General features: G+C 40.5%; 1 protein-coding gene across 3 annotated transcripts in view; it reads left to right on the top strand.

Annotated features, from left to right (window-relative positions):
* LOC123971397 (pre-B-cell leukemia transcription factor 1) overlaps positions 1-18,426 on the top strand; it is a 69,635-nt gene extending 51,209 nt beyond the window's left edge. Inside the window, exons 4-10 of one of the 3 annotated variants that reach the window (XM_046050162.1) lie at positions 3,120-3,364; positions 5,319-5,509; positions 7,308-7,443; positions 8,904-9,063; positions 10,410-10,522; positions 11,445-11,534; positions 15,275-18,426. In XM_046050162.1, coding sequence (XP_045906118.1) covers positions 3,120-3,364; positions 5,319-5,509; positions 7,308-7,443; positions 8,904-9,063; positions 10,410-10,522; positions 11,445-11,534; positions 15,275-15,367 — 1,028 coding nt within the window. In that variant the 3' untranslated portion in view covers positions 15,368-18,426. The remainder of the gene's footprint in view (positions 1-3,119; positions 3,365-5,318; positions 5,510-7,307; positions 7,444-8,903; positions 9,064-10,409; positions 10,523-11,444; positions 11,535-15,274) is intronic. The other 2 variants (XM_046050163.1, XM_046050164.1) reach the window with 2 other exon arrangements.
* Positions 18,427-19,707: the final 1,281 nt, after the last annotated feature.

The raw sequence follows: 19,707 nt of genomic DNA on the forward strand, positions 1-19,707 counted from the left end.
GGCCTGGGGATCATGTCGGAGTTTGTGTTAATTGCCAGTTTAAGACACGTTTACCTATTTATTTTGAGCACAATTCTTGGCTTTGAATACCCAGCCTACCCGGCTAAATGTAGGCGTTTGCTTTCCATTTGTCTGGGTCCTTTTTTTATTTTCCATCTTTTGAAAACAAAGTCAGCCTACTAGTGTTTTTTCTCTTTGCCTTCCAAGAGATCTCCTATGAAATGACCTTCCCCTGCAACAGCCGCTCTTATAAGACTGATGTTGGAGGTGCTTCAAGCCAAGTAAAATAAACACTTCATGAATGTTAAGCTGGAACTTGGCAGACGTGAATCGAATCATTTCTGTGGACACAGGGAAGTTTTATGTTCCATATTCATTTGATAGTCTAGACGTTTTATGGGTTCGGGAAGAGATCTGGCCTCAGTTTTTTGGTAGAAACATCTAAAAAGGCCTTCCTCCGTTACATTTGTGCGGTGGTGCTCTTGAAATTGTGCTTTTACTTAGTATTTTGGGAACACTCTTTCCTCCTACCTGTGTATTCAAGTTACAGGGTCAGGTGAGCTGTCCAAAGTCAAATTTAGAAATAAAATTAAGAATAAGAGACATTCTGTAACTCGATACAGAACATCGTAACACATTTTTAATCCCCCCTGGAATACTAGATGTAGTTATTGTGTGCTTTTGTCTAAATTGTTTTCTGTCTTTTTCTGCTTAAGTCTGTACTGCTGAGTTGTTTTTGTTCTGAAAATGACTTCCAGAAAGTACAGCTCATTTTCCTCCATGGGATATTGTGGTGTGCTCTCATTTTAACACCCACTTTATTCTGGTATTTATGAGGTGGTAACTATAGAGAAAAACTGCCTCTCCATACTGGTGAGTGTTCAGGAGCCGGGGAGCGTGGGGTGGGGGCCTCTGCTGATGTGCGTTAACTAAAGCGGACAGGCGGGTCTAGGGTTTCTGATGGAGCAGGTTTGATCGGGTCATAACGCGGCTGCAGTCGTGGCGGCGCGGAGGTAAGGTGGGGTGTGAAGCCATCTGAGATTTGCCCCTCCAAGCCCATCCATACATTACAAGGATGATGAAGGAGTCTGGGTAATGAGACAGGATGTTTGTACAGTCTCGCCATCCCAAGAGACCCCCCCCTCCTCCTCCTCTAACACTCCTCCCACACTCAATCCACCTCCCGCCGAGCCCGTGGCCTGACCCCCTGACCTCTTCCACTCACCAACAGTTGCCATATTAGCATTTCCAGTCCACTTAAAGCCTGGGAGGGGTGACTGAGGTAGCCCCCACTCTTCCTCTACTACTACAGCAGGCTTCATTCACATCCCAGTGACCCCCTGCCCAAGCCTACCAACCCGGACAACAGTCTGGGGTTAATGCACCAAGCACTCCCATTGTCTCTGAATTAATGAAGTGCTCCCTGCCTGTCCCTTCTGATTCAATGACAGTGAGACACATGACAAATGGTAACGCTTTAAATGGCTATCGACACACGCGGGGTGTAAAGCCACAGAGTCAGAGCTTGTGTTAGCACTGTAGCCGAGGCCCTGTAACGATAATGCCGGCTGCCATCGATGCACTTTCGATGTCCACTCTGGGATCAATTTGGATCCTAGCAGCACCACGCTTCACAAAGGAGAAGGTGTTTTATATTGAAATGGATGGTTCTCATATGGAGGAGGAAGAGTCAAAGCCAGGGAGTGTTTTCACCTCAGAAAATGGAAGGTGAGACTTGCATCTTTTAAAGAATGGCGAGGGAGACCTCTAGTGGAAGGCAGAGGGATCCGTCCAGATTACCGTTGATGAATCTGGAAGATTGGGACCATGCAATAGATGTCAATTGGAATTTGATATAAAAGAATGAGCGTGAACATTTGCTCCATCAGATCACATCAGGTCACTTAATATGAATCACTCTGTACACTGTGCTGTTTTAGATGTGAATTCATTCATTCATTATTCCCTTTTTCTCTGCCCATGTTGTTTCTTTCCACAATTTATTGGCTGGCATATGATAATAAAATCTATGTATATATTTAATGTACATAAAGCAAATTTTATAGAGAACTCATATTTACTTTTCTTTTTACTTTAATAATAATAATAATAATGATAGAGATGAAAAGAAGGAAAAGAGGAGAGACAAAGAAAATAAATTAATTATAGATGTGATCCCAGCACTAAGAAAGGAGAGGTGAGAGAAAGAACAAATATAAATCTCTCTGCCTTGTCATTACCAAATACTGTACTTTATATTTTCAAGTTGAAGGTTATTCAAATGTAGGCCTACAATTATTTTAATTTAAATGAATCTGACAATTATTTTCTTGATTAATCAGTTAATTGCTTGTTGTATAAAATGTCTATGACAATGTCCTAAAGCCCAAAGTGACGTCTTAGACATTCATTTTCCAGTCATAAACCAGCAAAGCGCTTCATTTATTGTCTAAATATTATGCAAAATTACTTTTCTTGCAGCTCTAATGAAAGCAGCCAACTAGTTGATTTAGGAGGGTGGATGACTGGGTTCCCAATTTTATATAATCTAGAGTCTGACTTTTAAGGTGGATGAGGCTAGGGCATCCTCGTGGAGACTGGAGAGTTTTGTGGTTTTGGTGGAAGGAGAAAGAGTCCAACAAGTCATGCCCAATGCTACTGGACAAACTTTCAAAATTCAACAAATGCGTTCAATTTTAACTGAATGACTAAAACTTCTTCCCACTCATCATCAAACCTGTGGCCCAAATCAGCCTCAACAATCATACAACACATACACAGCTAATTTGTTGTTAACATTAATTGAAACAGACATTTTGGTCCCTAATTCCCTTTTAATGTCAGAACATTGTCATTTAACAAGGGATAAACAAATCAGTTTTAGTAGTCTTGCTTACGTATTTAGTCATTATTCCTTTATTATTGTCCACACACTTTCCACAGACAGTCTCTGCATGTGTGTCTCTCTTTGCGTCAACACGCTGCATCCCTCACACTGAGCCGGTGGATGTGTGGGTGCAGCTCAGTCGAGCTTCGCAGCTGACAGCTTGTTACTGTGCATCACGCCACTGTAGGTGTGACCTTTAAGACTGACCTCTGACCTTCTCCTGTCACTGTAGTGCTGAGTATCCGCGGCGCTCAGGAGGAGGAGCCCCCGGATCCCCAGCTCATGCGGCTGGACAACATGCTGCTGGCAGAGGGCGTCTCCGGTCCGGAGAAAGGCGGAGGCTCGGCGGCGGCGGCAGCTGCTGCAGCGGCCTCAGGAGGAGCAGGGGCAGACAACTCTGCAGAGCACTCCGACTACAGGGCCAAGCTGTCCCAGATCAGACAGATCTACCACACAGAGCTGGAGAAGTATGAACAGGTGAGAACAGCAGACCTGACTGGATATATCAACATCAGACGTTTCATTTTTATTGACTTTTAATGAAGCGTTGATTGTTATAAGCTGTGACAGTACCGTTTTTAATGCAGGCTTCTTGTTAAAAATGTGTATAATGTAGATAATCACTTGAGTGACATCACTAGGGTTTAGAGCTGCAACTAATGATTAAATCCATTATCGATGAATCTGTTGATTATTTTCTGTAGAGGTAACAGAAAATAACAAAACAAATGTCATCACAGTTTCCCAGAACCCTAGGTGACATGCTGAAATTGGTTGTTTTGTCTGAGCAACAGTCCAGAAACCAAATTCAATTGTACAATTATATAAAACAAAAAGCAAAAAAAAGCTTAGCTAATCCACAAAGTTGTGAGGCTGGAAAGAGCAAACATCTTTGCTTCAATTGTTATGTGAATCAATGGCTAATTGTTTCAGCAGCAGTAGGGTTACTTTCTCATTCTTGACAAAGCTGCTACACAGCCAAACAACAGATTTCACAGGCAGAGTGGTACTCTTCCTAATTACAATACAAACAATACCACTTTATTGTCAACCGTAGTGGACTTTAAAACATTAGATACCACAATAACCTGTAAAACAAGTGGCATTGACATGTAAAACTCGGGGTGCTCTTCAACCATTAGCATCAGTTGACATGAGCGTGACGAAGAAAAAAATAAATTGGAAATAAAGTTAAAAGTAAACTCGTCCCTAAAATCTGTGGACTTCCCCTTTAATACATCAGTGGATGTTACTCCATCACTTTATGGTTCTTGGCTTTCTGCTGAACCATTAGGGCACACTTGTGGATGCATTCTCTTATTATCTATTCATTTAGAGCCGAAAACAATTACTCAATTATTCAATTAGTCAGAAGGTTCCCTTGTCCCAGCTACTCATTTATGAGGATTGTTATTCTTACTTGGTAGTTAAGTGAATATTTTAAAGTTTCCGGACAAAACAAAACATTTGGTGAAGTCACTTTAGCCTTTTGGGAATTGTGATGGTCGTTTTTCACTGTTACACTGACATCTTGGCAAAAGTCTCTGCACTTTTACTGCTCGATACACCCTCTAACACAAAAAAAGTTAATGGCTGTTAACATATATTTCACAGACTGTATCATTGCTGAGCTGGTCTATCATCCCACCTTTTGATTGCTCTTGTTTTTAATTCAGGATTTTATCCTGAGGCAAAATCAGTAAGAATTCACTTCAACTTGTGTTTTCACCCCAGAATAGGCCAGCATATGCAGTAGACTTGTGTGTCTCTGAGTGTATTCCAAGCATAGTCTTGAAAGTCTGTTGTAGGGGGAATGATTTCCTCTCATTGCCTTGATAACCGATGCATTCATGACAACAGCATCCCTTTCAGATGAATATGAGTAAGACAGATGAACACGCAGATAGACAGACACAGACAAAGCCTGACACGGCTAAATCCAGAGAGAGATCGACAGGAGTGGAAGGAATAAAGAAGAGGAGACAGTAAGAGACACCGAGCTGGAGTGTAATATCGTGGCAGATTCACGCCTGGTGTCACACGGGGGGGATGAATGAAACGTCGTGGCATGTTCGTCTCTCAGGGTGGCTATGCTGTGAAAGTGTGTGCCTGAGAAGGGAACAGCTGTCATTGGTTCCTCTCAACACACTGCCATCACCACTTCTGTTAAATATGAAATATATCAGTGCTTGTATTCCCCCTTGGCTCTTTGAGAAAGCTTGCCCCAGAACTACATTAAGCAAACAGCTGGAAATTTTTTTTTCTTTTATCTGTGAATTTTAAATACTGTATGTCATTGTGTGTGTTTCTGCAATGGTGAATTTGATATGGCTGCGTTTACAAATTAAAGTCTTATTCACAGTTTTGTTGATCTTAGGGGATTGATTTATTCCTGTGTGTGTGTGTGTGTGTGTGTGGATCCTCCTTACAGGCATGTAACGAGTTCACCACCCACGTGATGAACCTCTTGCGGGAGCAGTCACGCACGCGGCCGATATCGCCCAAAGAGATCGAGCGCATGGTGAACATCATCCACCGCAAGTTCAGCTCCATCCAGATGCAGCTCAAACAGAGCACCTGCGAGGCCGTAATGATCCTGCGCTCCCGCTTCCTCGATGCCAGGTGTGTGTCCTTGTATACAGTACGTGTGAGTGCACATTTCCGTTCTGCAAACCATACACTCGCATACACGCTGCAAATAACCTCCCCGTTAAACAGCATTGCAAATCATCATGTGCTTCCCTCCCAGTCTGATATCCATATGAATGGCTGATGTAGGAGGCATGCTGTAAACATGCTGTAACACAAGCTGTTTTGCTACTCACCACACACACAAGGATAGTTTGCATCTAAGGGTGCCATTTGGACCAGCATACCCAGCAAAACTGGCCAATAAGAGTTCCCTGCACACTCCATAACGCTAACTGTTTCCCTTTTTTAATGTAATCGCTTGTTCCTTTTGATGCGGGCTCGGGATTTGCATACATTTCTCCAAGGATAAATGTCGCTCAAAGTCTGAGTTGGAGGCACAACATTTAAATGAGGAATGCGCTCCCTTACAAAGCTCCCTATCTATTCTCTTGCAAATTATTGTGGTGGCGCAGCAGCGAGGGGAAGGGAGAGGAAGAGGAAAGCTTTCACTGGTTGAGAGGCACTGCCATGCTCGGCTCCGCTGATTAATCTACTGGCTGCTGGAGCCCATGCTGTGCACATTTACATATTCTCAAGCAGGCTTTTGGAGTGCGGGATGGAGATTTTAGCACAAATCTCCTCACCGGTGGATGCAAGCATGGAGATTTTACAGGGTCCCCCTGCAGCTTATGTAAAGCCCTCTTTAGATGTGGCACATGCAGACATGACCTGATAGGTGTAGGAGATAGAGGGTCAGTCAACTCATGGGCATCAGCATATGATATCTGTCTGTTATAGTGTTTTGTTGGGGGGAGGGCTGGACAAAAAATATAGGTTTGTATTTCATGTTTTATTAATCCAGCCTTGTTTCTCTGCTGCCACATATTTGCTGCCATTCATGCAGGGAAACATTGTACTTGGATTGTCAGTGTGTTATCTGTTTCTTCGTATTGTTTTCTTATACCACATTTTATAATATATCTGATTATCTAATTGGCACATATTGCTATTAAACCTGTTTCTTTTTCAAATATTACCTTACAGACTAGAATTTGTTTTGGTTTGGTGGCCCTCTATGTGCTATTATTGCTAATTCTTTTTCCAGTTGCTCATGAACACAGCTGTAGTGAAGCAGTTCTGGGCCAAATTTTTCTCATCATCAGCGTCTCAAAGCAAAGCTGGAGCTAAATTTAGAGTTCCTGGTGTGGCAGAGGTTTTTGCAAAAGAAAGAAATGTTTATCCAAAGCAAGACCAGGGAGACCTAAACAGATCATATAGTGGAAGACCAAGACACTGTCAAGCTAACATCTTGACTGCTGGGTTCACGTTAGTAAAACACAGAGTTTAGGTGATTGGCTTTCATTAAAACAACCTCTTCTTCAACAAGAAAACAACAACATGTCAAGCCATGTAGATGTTGATGAATCAACCTCTGTTTTATGGTTGCAATGTGAGAGCTTGTGTGAGGACATGTCTAAGTTAATGCAAAAGTCAATAAAACTTATTCTTCAGTTTGTGACTTGCATAGGATCAGTTACAGATTGAGCTAAATAAAGCCCCACTCTATCCTGCAAAGGATTTTTATGACATCTGGTTAAAAGTGTATCACTTTCAAAGCCCCTTTGAGTAGGATTGACTTTGTCTCAATTTCTAACTTTAGTGACTCCTAGTGGTTGCATCAAAAAGACACTGTGTTGCAATGCACACCGCTATCCACTCTATGTTGTTATGATCAACGCAAACCGGGTTCTATTCCCGTTTTTAATGCCTTGCTTCTTGCTTTTTGCAGACGGAAAAGACGAAACTTCAACAAGCAGGCAACAGAGATCCTGAACGAGTATTTCTACTCACACCTCAGTAACCCCTACCCCAGCGAGGAGGCTAAAGAAGAGCTGGCAAAGAAATGTGCCATCACAGTTGCCCAGGTACACCACAGATCAGTGGCTCCCCACACCACACCACCTGTAGGAAAACTACAGTACGTAGAACAGTGGGACGAACACGATTTCTAATCTGAAGCAGCTGTGAGCGTCTTGGCAAGTAACCTGATAATATGTTTTCTGACTGCCATGTGTACAGACAGCTCCTCTAATCTTTTAGCAGAAGCTTTCATTGAGACAACAAAGGACTCAAAGTATAAATATGCCATGTCATAAGTTTGTTGTCTTGTAATTCAAACCAGACAAAGCTATTTTTGACCAATGACTGTTTCTATTGAAGTAACACAAGCTAAAGACAACAGCGCTGTCATAATTCTTATCTCATCATATAATTTTTCTTATAATGCACAAAATATACAAAATCCAGAGTCAGTAAAAGTACTTCTAACAACAACTTTTGATCATTTATATTTGTTTAAACAATTCTTTCCTTTTCTTCCTTATGATTATGAAATTAGTTGTTTTTTTTTGCCAATGATCAAACCAAGTTAAAAGAAATTATATATTTTTTTATTTTATTTTATTAATTGACTAATTAAAAAGATCAATATGTTTTGTTTGTGAAAATAATAGTTTCAGCCCTACAGTATATGGAAGTAATTAACAGGACCATTAGCCTCTGAAAATTAGCACTGCAGCCATATGAGGCATGTGCAGTGCAATGATGATTTACTATAAATCTTACAGTAACTTACCAAACATCTGAAGACACTTGAGATGTTTGTGCCAGTGCTGCTGACGAGCAAAAAGAGTCAAATATTTAGGCACCTTGTGTTTTAATCCTTGCATTCTAGCGCTCAAGTTGTTTCAATCCTGTGAGAATTGATAATAAGGAAAACAATGACAACACCAAGGTAAACAGCAGTTTGTGTTTTGAATCCATCATTTGGGAATGGATTGCTTTCTCAATTGGTTTCATTAATTTATACCGAGTGATTTGAGGATGCATCTGGGCCTGATTGTGGAAGCTGCTCTGCGGCTGAATGATTTGTAGAGTTTCCGTTTCTTGGCCATAATAAAGGAGAATGTTTACCTACTCTGTGTATTGGAAACTTTGCAGGATTGATTTGGTTTTCATTTTAATGTTGTTTATCATTAGCACTGGGATTACCCCCCTGGCTTCATCTGGGAGTCCATTAGCAGTAATGGGTGTTAGTGGATGTTGACTGATTGGTGCTTGCGTGAGTTCTGATGATAGCTGCAGTCATGGTGACATAATGAGACTGTTATTGGCAATCATTCCATTCTGGCACTAATGCGGATTCACAGCACCAGTCTATGTAGCCCCTACCTCTGACAGAGGCTCTCTGCAGTGTTACACATGCCATTAAGGCCATGCAAGCTAAAGACTACCGGGATTTCTCTGCTTGCCCTCAAATGTGGAGAGGCTCTGTATGTTGAGATTTCATGAGAATTAAACTACATTTTCTTGTTTGTCTGCTCAGGTTTCCAACTGGTTTGGGAATAAAAGAATCAGATACAAGAAAAACATTGGTAAGTTCCAAGAAGAAGCCAACATGTACGCTGCGAGAACTGCCGTGAATGCGGCTAATGCATCCTCACATGGAAGCCAAGCAAATTCACCCTCAACTCCAAACTCTGCAGGTGAGACAGGAAGTCCCTGGCTCTGCTCAGCTATTAGACATGTACCTCCTCTCTGTGCATTACTACAACTAAACTATTGCAGTGTGAATCAGTTTGAGGCTATTCAATGCTGGTGCTGGTGATTTGTAAGGAATGAAAGAATTAGGACTAACAAAAAGGCTGTTCTTGTACAAGGAACACGCCTATCGCCCGGTAATGCACCATTATCATACTACAGGTTAATTTCCCCTTAACAAATACAACTAGCTCTCTAGAACAAAGCTGTCAGAGAGTAGCCAACCTGAGCCCCATGCCAAGTCTCCCTATGCTTACTGTCCTTTTGTCTTCATATCAATTAATCACATTCTTCATGTATGACTATTTAACTCTGTATTCATCATGTTCTGCTGTACTGACATTCAAAGGATAGGTCTGGTGATATTCTATACTTCTTTCTTATTGTCAACAAATCAATTAAAAAGACAAAACCATTGAAGAATTAATTCTGCTAACAAGTACTGCCTGCAACATCATCAAAGCTGAAGCTATATATATATTTTTAGTACAATGATTGGAAGTCGAACAGAGAAGTCGGAAAGTACTGAAAGACAGAATAACATTTGGTTAATTTTGGGTCTTTTTATGAGACTTGTTGACAATAAAAAACAAATAAAAACAAAAATAGAATAATGCTAGCCTTATCTTTTAAAGCTACAGTCCATTATTTGAGAGTCAGACATGTTTAGCCTAGCACAGAACAAGTGTGCAAAGCAGATGCAACTAGCTAAGATCCATAAAAAGTGAGAAAATATACATAAACAACTCCAAAGCTGATTTATGTGCATGATGTATCCTGTTGTACCAAATAGTGACCAAAAAAATTCTGAAGTCCCACAGTCCGATGCATTGTCACATTTAACAGAGCTAGGCCTACAGTTTCCCCCTACGTCTAGTGCTTGTACTAAGCTAGGCTAAACACACTACTTCTATAGTTAACTAAAAATTGAATGATTATTGATAATTTGACCTTGGGAAAGACAGCAAGAAAGGCCATTTGGACTGCTTTTTCAATTCTTGTTTTTTTTTTCCTGGTTGTAGCATAGCCGTGACTAACCTTTCCAGAGCACTAATACACAAAAACGTACTTGACACAAACCACTCCTGTGTCGGGTTACAGCTGTATCTCCTCTGTCCTCATGTGTTCATTAGTTTATTCTTGGCTCCGTTCATCTCATCTAACAGAGCCTGTCTGGCTGCTCGCTAACTTCTGCATGGTGCTCCTCCAGGCTGCTGCCTGGACCAGCCAACTTGCTTTGCTGCTTGCTCTCTGTCTCTCTGTGATTCGACTGCTCCCTCTCTCCTCTCAGGTTCTGCTGGCTCTTTTAACATGTCAAACTCCGGGGACTTGTTCATGAGCGTGCAGTCTCTCAATGGGGACTCGTACCAGGGGGCTCAGGTGGGAGCCAACGTGCAGTCGCAGGTAGGGCTGTGAGCAGCGCAGCAGATAATGCAGGGGCAGACCCACCTCACTTCCCCGTAGACCTTTCTCACAGCAGACATTTTGACTTCCACAGGTGTAACTACTATCATTAATAAGACTGTTTGTTGTATTCAAGGTATTTAGTAGTAATTTATTAGTATTTGACTATTTGACATGTACCACATGTCCACATTAATCAAGCTAATTATTAAATATTTACTGAGTATGTTGTGACTGCAAGGCTAGCAATAGTGCTAACCATCTTGGAACAGTGCGGGAACGCTCCCGAAGTTGGAAAAAATGGGAGGCTTTGGGCTTTCCCATTCTGCCAACATTGCGTGAACGCACAGTCGTATTTTCTTAATGTTGTCTTTGACAGACTGTATATTTGCATGAACGAATTTTATTTTGTTGTCTGAAAATATGTCGCAACCTTAAATATTGCAAGCCTTGCTAGCATGAACAGACTCTTGTTTCGACGTCCCTCAAGGCAAACTGACCCAACAGTTTAAAAAAACACTAGCTCACTTGAACCTAAATGGAACAGAGCCATCATTAATGGTATCAATTATACCTGTGCTTTTCCTACTAAGCCAAGTCACACTGTCTGTTGTGAAAAAGGACAAAACAGGCTTACACTGGCTCCACTATAGAGCTTCTTTACAGTCTCAGGGGCAGAATATTTGTGTGTTCAATGTGTTCACCATGTGAATACTTTTTATTTCAACTAGCAAAAAGCAAAAGTTTTTTTTATCCTAAATGTCTTTTTTTGTTTGATTGGACCTTGTTGTCTCCAAGGATATACTTGCAGCAGTGTACTCTTGTTGTGTCTCTTGTCGTCTTGTCATCCTCTCTCTTTTCTCTTGTGCTTCTCTTGTGTTGACTCTGACCTTGCTTTGTTTGTTGTTTCTGAATGTTTCAGGTGGATACCCTTCGCCATGTTATCAGTCAGACAGGCGGATACAGTGAAGGACTCACGGCCAACCAGATGTACAGTCCGCAGGCCATCAATGTAAGGATTGTTTTCCTTTTTTCTTTCTCTCCCAACCAATTATTTCAAAGCCATAGGGCTCAGAATGCCACTTAGCTGGACTTGTCTCTGCTCCGTGGTCACCTAGTTGATTGCTTCTGTATCGCTCGCGCCATGGGCAGCACGATGGCCGACGTACGCAGGCGTGGGGCCGGCCACACACATGCAGAGCCGCCGTCTGAGCCTGTCATGTTCGCTCAGGTCTGGCGTAGCACCTGCAGCCACGTACCGTCAGCCGCGAGCGAACTGCACAAACAGGTGACACCTCCTGCACTGGACTTCAAATCCCTCTGACCACCTGACCCGTGATTAGCAGCCCCGGGGCCAGAAGCTCCCATTAAAGCCTCCTAGGAGACATCGCTGTCCCGCTAAAAATAAAATCTTACGCCGCTGGAAACAACTCCTCATGTGCCATAGGGTTGTGCTCCCCTCATGTTTGTCTTATTTTGCAGCAGAGTGTGGGTATAGAAGTGGGGGTTGGGGTTAAGGGGGGGAGGGTTGCTTGCTGGCGGCTGCAAACAGTAGGGAAATTCACAGCGACAAGCCGTGTCGTAAAGGGGAAAATCGATAAGACAGACACAAGGAGAGCAGAGTGTGGACTTGGGACAGCAATCCAAGCGCATTGCTCAGATCATGTTCCTGCCACACTAATGGCCCTGACAGCGAGCCGCGCTGAGAGGACGAGGACGGTCACAGCCGCGGCTGGGTTCCTCCGCTGTCGTCGTCGTGCCTCAGTGGCCATATGATAATCAGATGAAATGTCTCCCGTAGAAAAACATGTATGTGTATTCAAATAGGCTTTCTGGCTGCTCCGAGCACATCCCACAGCCTGCTGTGCTAACCCTGAGAGGCCGCTAACGTATTCAGGCCCTGTTCTTTCTCAGTCCTTTGACCCCACAAATACAGTTCTCCTTGGACGCCTGCTTGCTCTTCCACATCCTACACTGCCACAATATGCTGTGTTATTCACTTTTATACCCTGTAAAGAAGCCCTGCAATGCATAATGTAAGAGCAGGATATCTGTGTGCCCAGCTGTTTGCCTGTGATTTATGTAGCTAAGGCTTGTAAGTGAGGAATTCTGGCAGTTCACTTTTACTACAATATGTGATCCTCAGTTTTGTTGGATATATTTTTCCGAATAGTGGTATTTTCTAGAGCCCGACTGATATGGGATTTTTATGTCCGATACTGATCACGAGATATGAAGATTTTAAAATCCGATAGCTGATGTTTCGGCCGATATAATTTTTTCCCTTTATTTTAAGAAAGGCATGAACAAAGATTATTTGAGACCATACCAAGATACCGTGACATAATACAGTATGAAAACTTTGTTATTGTTTGAAATAGCACTTTGAACAAAAGTACAACAAAATATATAAAAGTCAAATGCATAAAAATACAGACTTTTTTTTAAAATATCTTATTTGTTATAAATGATAGAGTACAACTACTAATGAACATTAAAGTAAATAGTGTATTGTGGGGGCCAGCAAAACAGAAACTATAAAAAAAAATACCTATGTACTAATACTGCTACTACTACAAATAATACCATATATTATATCTCATGTCATTGCTATAATATTAATGATAAACAGGGCTCTCCTACATAGGCAAAAAATTATGTATATATTTCTTGTCATGCAATAGTTATTACCTTACATATAATCTGCCACAATGACTACTTTCCACTATGTAGCATATTCACATCTAGTTTATCCCTTTATTAGCACTCTGTTCTTTGTTCTGTCCAAAGCTACGAGAAACCATTTCTCACCACCACCTGGCTCTAATACATATCGGTGACACAGAGGAAATGCTGCCGTTTAATTAATATAATACTACATGACTGTCTAGAAGGAGGACATGCAACGTTTCACATTCAAAAGAAGAGTTAATGTTAGAGAACTTTGTTAGGCAGGAAGCCGTGTGAGATTCTTGTACAGCTTACGTTTATTCAGAGACAAGCAGCTCGCAGATATATTTAGAATACATTAAACATTATAGTTTAACTGCTCATTAATAATGTTAGCTCTCCTCTACTGATAAACACGGCATTGGCTTTGTGGCTAATTTAACAATGGGCAGTGTTAGCTGCTGTAAGTTAAATGTTAAATAATATTTAGAACTGATGAACTAGGCAGAAATGAGAGGACCGTTGCCACACTGTTTCAGAAATAAATCTACAATCGCGTCTGTCAGCGTTACGTTAGCCTCCACCACTCACCTACTGAAACATTAAACATCCTGCTGTGACCCGGGAGAGTGCAGTGAAAAAACGGGAGGGTTAGCAAGTCTGGCATGAATGTTTTCAGGAGAGGAGAAGTGATGAAGCCTATTTGTACTATTATTTAAGTCCTGTAATTGACGTGACAAATAAACAACTCACTGCAAAAACTGAGTGTGAAAGCTATCAGGAGCTACTCATGGTAGCTCTGGTGGACTGCGGTCAGTCTGTGGTGCCGCAGTGTTTTGAACAGAGGAGCTGCAGAGCGCCCTCTGGTGGGCAAACTATGCAACACGTGACCTGAGGGAAGGATCTAGCGCTCTGTTTCTTTTTTAATAGTCAAATATTGGCTGTTATAAACGCTGATGCAGATATATCTGCAAGTAGCTTATATCGGCCAATAATATCTGCAAAACGATAACGTATAGTATCTAGTATTTTCTGTCAAAGTTGTTACTCTTGTGTGTTTTATGTCATCTGGATTTCTCAAATATTTCTGAGCACAGAGGAGTTCCAAATGGGTTATACTATAAAACTACATAAAGATAAAGTTTTTTTATTAATTTTTGCTTTTAAAACTAAAACAGGATCCAAAAAGTACAAATAGATCAGTCCTAGATATCTGCTGCACAAGCTCCACGTGGGATCTCAACCGCAAATCAGAGAAATTATGTTACATATTTATTGTTAATTAAATACATGTATACCCTGTATCCAGGAAAACAGTTTTCCAAATATTTGAAGACAGATGTTATGAATGAAAAGTGGAGCAAATGATGAGAGAGTTTAATGAAACATCTTATCTGAAATGGAAAGACTGGATAATGACTGAGCAGATACGTAATGCATGCTGTGGATGATTACAGCCATAATTACAATTTTGAAACAGGCAGAGCGCCACGAAAGTCAGACATTCTACAATCTGACCCCTCCACTTTTGATTACACACCACTGTCTGCCGCCTTTAAATAACAGGCTTGGAAATGAAAGGCTGTCGAGAACCATTTCCACTTTTTCTGATGGCTTTAGATTTGCTATTAATTATCCTAAATGCTTTTTAACAGGCCGATCTCTGGTAGTGGAAAGGCCCTCCATAGCTTTTCTTCTGTGTATGTTCTTCATTATATGAATCTGAGTATACAGTGTATGATGGGGTTGAGACTGTAATTCACTCCATTTCTGCTCGGTTGAAACCAGATTTTTTTTTTTATGTCAGTCTTATTTTGAAATATTAGCTGTAATTTGAGCTAGGTTAGCTTTTCCTCCAATCCAGGAGGCAATTTGCCTTAAGGCTGTGCGGCACTGTGTGGTGAATAGCTCAAAGTGCCCTGGCATTACATGCCGCATTCTTACACGACCTTGCCCTCAGGACTTCCATTCATTGTATCTCACTTGCTTTGACCCAGCTGCTTTGAGTAATGAATATGAAAGTAATAGCCTCTACCCACTCACCCACCCCCAACTTTTTGTTCTCTTTTTTTTTTCTCTTAGGCAAACGGTGGCTGGCAGGATGCTCCGACCCCCTCATCAGTGACTTCACCCACAGAAGGACCCGGAAGCGTTCACTCTGACACCTCCAACTGATCCTCCACCCGCTCACCCCTCCATCCTTTTCTTCCTAACTTCCTCCATCACTGCACTCCCAGCCATATCTCCCAAAACTAATGCTGAACCCCATCGGGGACAGGACATGACGTGCTGCGTGTAGTCACACGGCGGGACACAGTTGGGATCTCGGATGACATTTTCACCATTATGGACAAATATTTCACTTTTCCTATCTGGACCATCGCAGCACCGTTAGCAGCCTGCGTAGGAGACTCATATCTACACTTCACAGTTTGTACAGTTTCCACTCGATGTCCATGTTGCCTCTTTGTATTTCTCTTACATTATATGTTCACACAGTAGGCACACAGATAGCAGAGTAACGCCCCACATCTTGTAAATTGAAACGCTTTCACACTACCTCTATTCGAAATAACAGAGAAAAAAACATTTCAAATGCTTCGGTTTTACAAATTTTTATAATTATTGGAATTTTACTGTACACCACACCATGCCCTGTCATTACACCTCTGTTTTTATTACCGTGCTCACAAATTTTGTTTATCTATAGTGCCAAAGTTCAACCCTGGAGGTGAATTTTGATAATGTTACATTATATGTTTGTATGTCATGTCCTTACATTTTTCATGTCATACTTAGTATGAAGTATTATTATGTTAGTCCAGTCATATTCTTCTAATTCTGGTCTGGTAATACCCAAGTATTCAGCCTTGATTTATATAGTTTGTATTCAGAACTTCTACAATAGACAATGGCATATAAGGTATTTTATATTTTATTGCCAGGGTAGTAGGTTTTCTGCTCATATGCAGTACAATAATGCAGGAAATCACATCTTTTACTCAAACAATTTACATATTGAGTTACAGAGAGTGTTGCAGTTCTGTCATGCATGTTGGCTGCACCACAGTATTCAAAGAAAAATTGACCTGAAATGCATTAATTGGATGAAAACATTAGCAGCAATTACGGCACGTCAATATGTATTAAAGCACAATATCACCTAATGATTGAACTCAAAGGGCAGCATTTGTAAATTTGAAAACAATACAGAGGAAATTTTAAGATTTAACTATAGTAGTCATATATGGAAGAAAGAGCGTGCACACACCAGTACATTATCATACATTGTCAGTGTGTATCAGTGAGATCAATAGAGCCAAAAACTGCTGGGAACCAAATCCAAACAAAATTTTTAATTCTGATTTTAAGGTACTATGTTGACGGGAATTAACACATTGCATGATTATATTTGTGTAATAATCTTGTGAATGCGATGAGAACATTTTTAGCACAGACTAGATTTTGGTGTTTGCCCAAATTAAATTATTCTTTACACGATAGGAATTTCTCTACATATTGTACTTTGTGCGCAAGCAAAATAATTTATTTCTGCGCTCAAAATATCCCATTGCACTCTCAGGATTGCAGCACAAATATAACGCTGTATGCATTCAGTGCTGAAAAAACACGGGGTCACTTTTCCCGTAACCCCTGATAACATTAGTGAGAAGAGTCCCTTCACTTTCGTTTTGTTTTAAAATGACACTAAAAATCCCACATTCATCAACACAAACCAATCCAAAATGTGAAATTAAATTTATTGTATGTACAGTATAGTATGTGGTCTAACATGTATACATGATTACAGTAGTCCTCATAAGATATCTGCATTTACATACTTTGATACCAAAAAAATGGCAGAATTTTTATCCTCTACATTGGGATCAGCTTTACTGACATTTTCTTTTTCCTCTTTTCGTAGGATTTTAGGACCTGCGTTACTCAGTATATCATAATGCGCTTGTACTCTGTATTCAAAGCCAAAAAAATGCAGTTGGAATACAGAAGTGTTTATATAAATTCAAATGGAAACAAATACACTGATGGCACACAAATCCAGATAATGTTTGGATATATTTTTATGTCTCCATTTTGTGAATAACTCATTTCTTTTGTTTTCATCTGATATTATTTGCTTTGCTACAGGACTGTTTCTTTTTTTTCAATGTTACCATTATATGTGAATTAGCCCAAGAATGCTCTATATACAGTATGTAGATATGCACCTTTAATCTTTTTTTGCATCTTTGAATTTGGGCAGTAGCCTTTTTAACATGGCCTGATGGAGCTCCTGTTGGATTTAGGGTGAAATCATTATTATTATTTTATACTCTGACCAACAAAACAAGCCTGCCTTCAAGATGACTACTGTCCGAATAAAGGTGACGTGAAAAGTTATTGTTAACATGCCCTCTGGAATTGCTTTTAGCTTAACCCTTACAGAAAACTAAATTTAATCCCGAGGTCCCAACCAGTTACTAAAAAGCCTGAAAAACACAGGTATTTTTTAACACTTGTCAGTGTGTTTGTATTTATTACACATGTATGAAATCATGGATGTTTCAGAGCTACTGTCTGGAGGTCAACCACGGCATGATAACAACAAACAAACCCATTTGGATCATTCTGAGTGGCTCCTACTCGACTCACCTGCTCAGTATGACAGTCGAGAGTCCGAGCACCATTGAAGTGATGCACAGAACCTGCCTCAGTCGTGTCTTCTGAAGTCATTGGAGTGAATTGACAGCACTGGCCATGCAAGGCAAACACAAGGATTGTTTTTTCGCCCCTGAAAAAAGGCTTAACTCTTCTTTTCACATTGCCTGTCAAATATTATCGAAGCTTCATGTAATGATGCTTTTTAGTTTTTGAATATAAAAGGAAAAGAGACATGAAAAGAAAAATGAACAATTTGTAAAACATAAAATGTTTTATTTGTTGCATGTCTTTTTGTTCTTCAATAAAATAACGTACTGCAGTGTTTTGAATGTTCACTTCTTTTTTATAAGGATTTTGGAGTGAAATCGTGGAGCCCTTTTTCTTGACAGGTTTTAACTTTTAAGATCTCTGCGTATGTAAAAAGCTATCAAATGGAAAACTATTGTCTTTTTAATTCCAATTCAAAACATGTTTTCTGTGGAGAAAAATAGCTGAAAGGTGTAGGTTTTATGGTCTCTTCATTTGTACTGGCAATGCGTATCCCAAATAAATTGTTTCTTTTGTTGCATAAATTGCAGTTATGTCATTTCTCACGTCAACTTTCATGTGCTTTTATCGAGTTTTCCACAAATGTATGGCTGAATTTCATCTCTTAACATGTGTGTGGTTTCTCCTCCAGACTTTTGTAACAGGGTCAGGGTCAGGAGTCACTGGAGGACACAAGTTTACACATTGTCAGTCCAACACCTCTGGATAACATTGCACGTCACACGTCCAACTATGCTATGGCACGCAGGCATTTTATCAACACTAACATAGCGCCGGAGCTCGGCCGAGGTGCCGAAGGTGTGAAAGGGACATTTTCACAGTTTTCGAAGTGAGTGAAAGCTGTGCGCTCCCAGCAGACAGAACACCGCCCCTCCCTTCCCCACACCCAGCGCTCCCTCCGAGGCATGGTTAATGTGCGTTCCCTGAAAGAGGCGGAATCCACACTTATCTCTCTCCTCCAGATAAACCAGACAGGATGTCTGATTCTGCTCTTTCAATTCATCCGTCCCTGGGAAGAAAAAAAAAACAAGGAACGGGTTGAAACATTAACTTGTGGATTAGGAAGAGGTTCCCAAGAGCATCCAAAATCAGAGTGCGTGACAGAGACTGTGGGAGTGACATATGCAAACATGATCAAGTGTAATTACATGGAGAAGCCTCCTTGTTTCTATCAAAGGACTTCTTTTAGCCACTGTTTGAGGAATGAAAGGCAAGAAGTGGTGGACGTGTATAATTTATTCATGTGTTACTACAAACCAAAAGGCATTGTGAGGCTGATTCAGTCATTACATGGTGAAAAGGTGTAAATCCCATTCTGAGTAAAATCAGTGTATGTTCTTTTGAATTTCAGATTCATTTAACAAATGGGCTGGATAACATGCTACACCGTGGCAAATGCTATGTAGGTTTTTAAGGAGACTACACTGATCATTATCCATTTTACAAGGTGAAAAAAAATGCAAAATCAGAAACAGAATCAGGACTTTCTAAAGTATTTTATATATAAACAAATACCTTGGCTAAAATGTAGATTTAGAGTAATAAGTTACATGTACCGTTGGGAAACTACAACATTATCTTTTCTTGACCTTTTGTTAAAACTCATTCACTCTAAAATTCAACTATATCAATTTTAAAAGGAATAAGAATCAGTTGACAGGTGTACATATTTTTGATCTCTACAGGAAGTGCAAGCCATTCCCAGAAATCACTTATTGGCAGGTTAAAATATGCCTTGATGTCTTGGTTTTAACTTGGCTAAATTTGGTTGAAATGTGAAGGCATTTGACATGTCACAGTAAGAA

Source organism: Micropterus dolomieu, linkage group LG05 (genome assembly GCF_021292245.1).
Source record: "Micropterus dolomieu isolate WLL.071019.BEF.003 ecotype Adirondacks linkage group LG05, ASM2129224v1, whole genome shotgun sequence".
NCBI lineage: Eukaryota > Metazoa > Chordata > Actinopteri > Centrarchiformes > Centrarchidae > Micropterus > Micropterus dolomieu.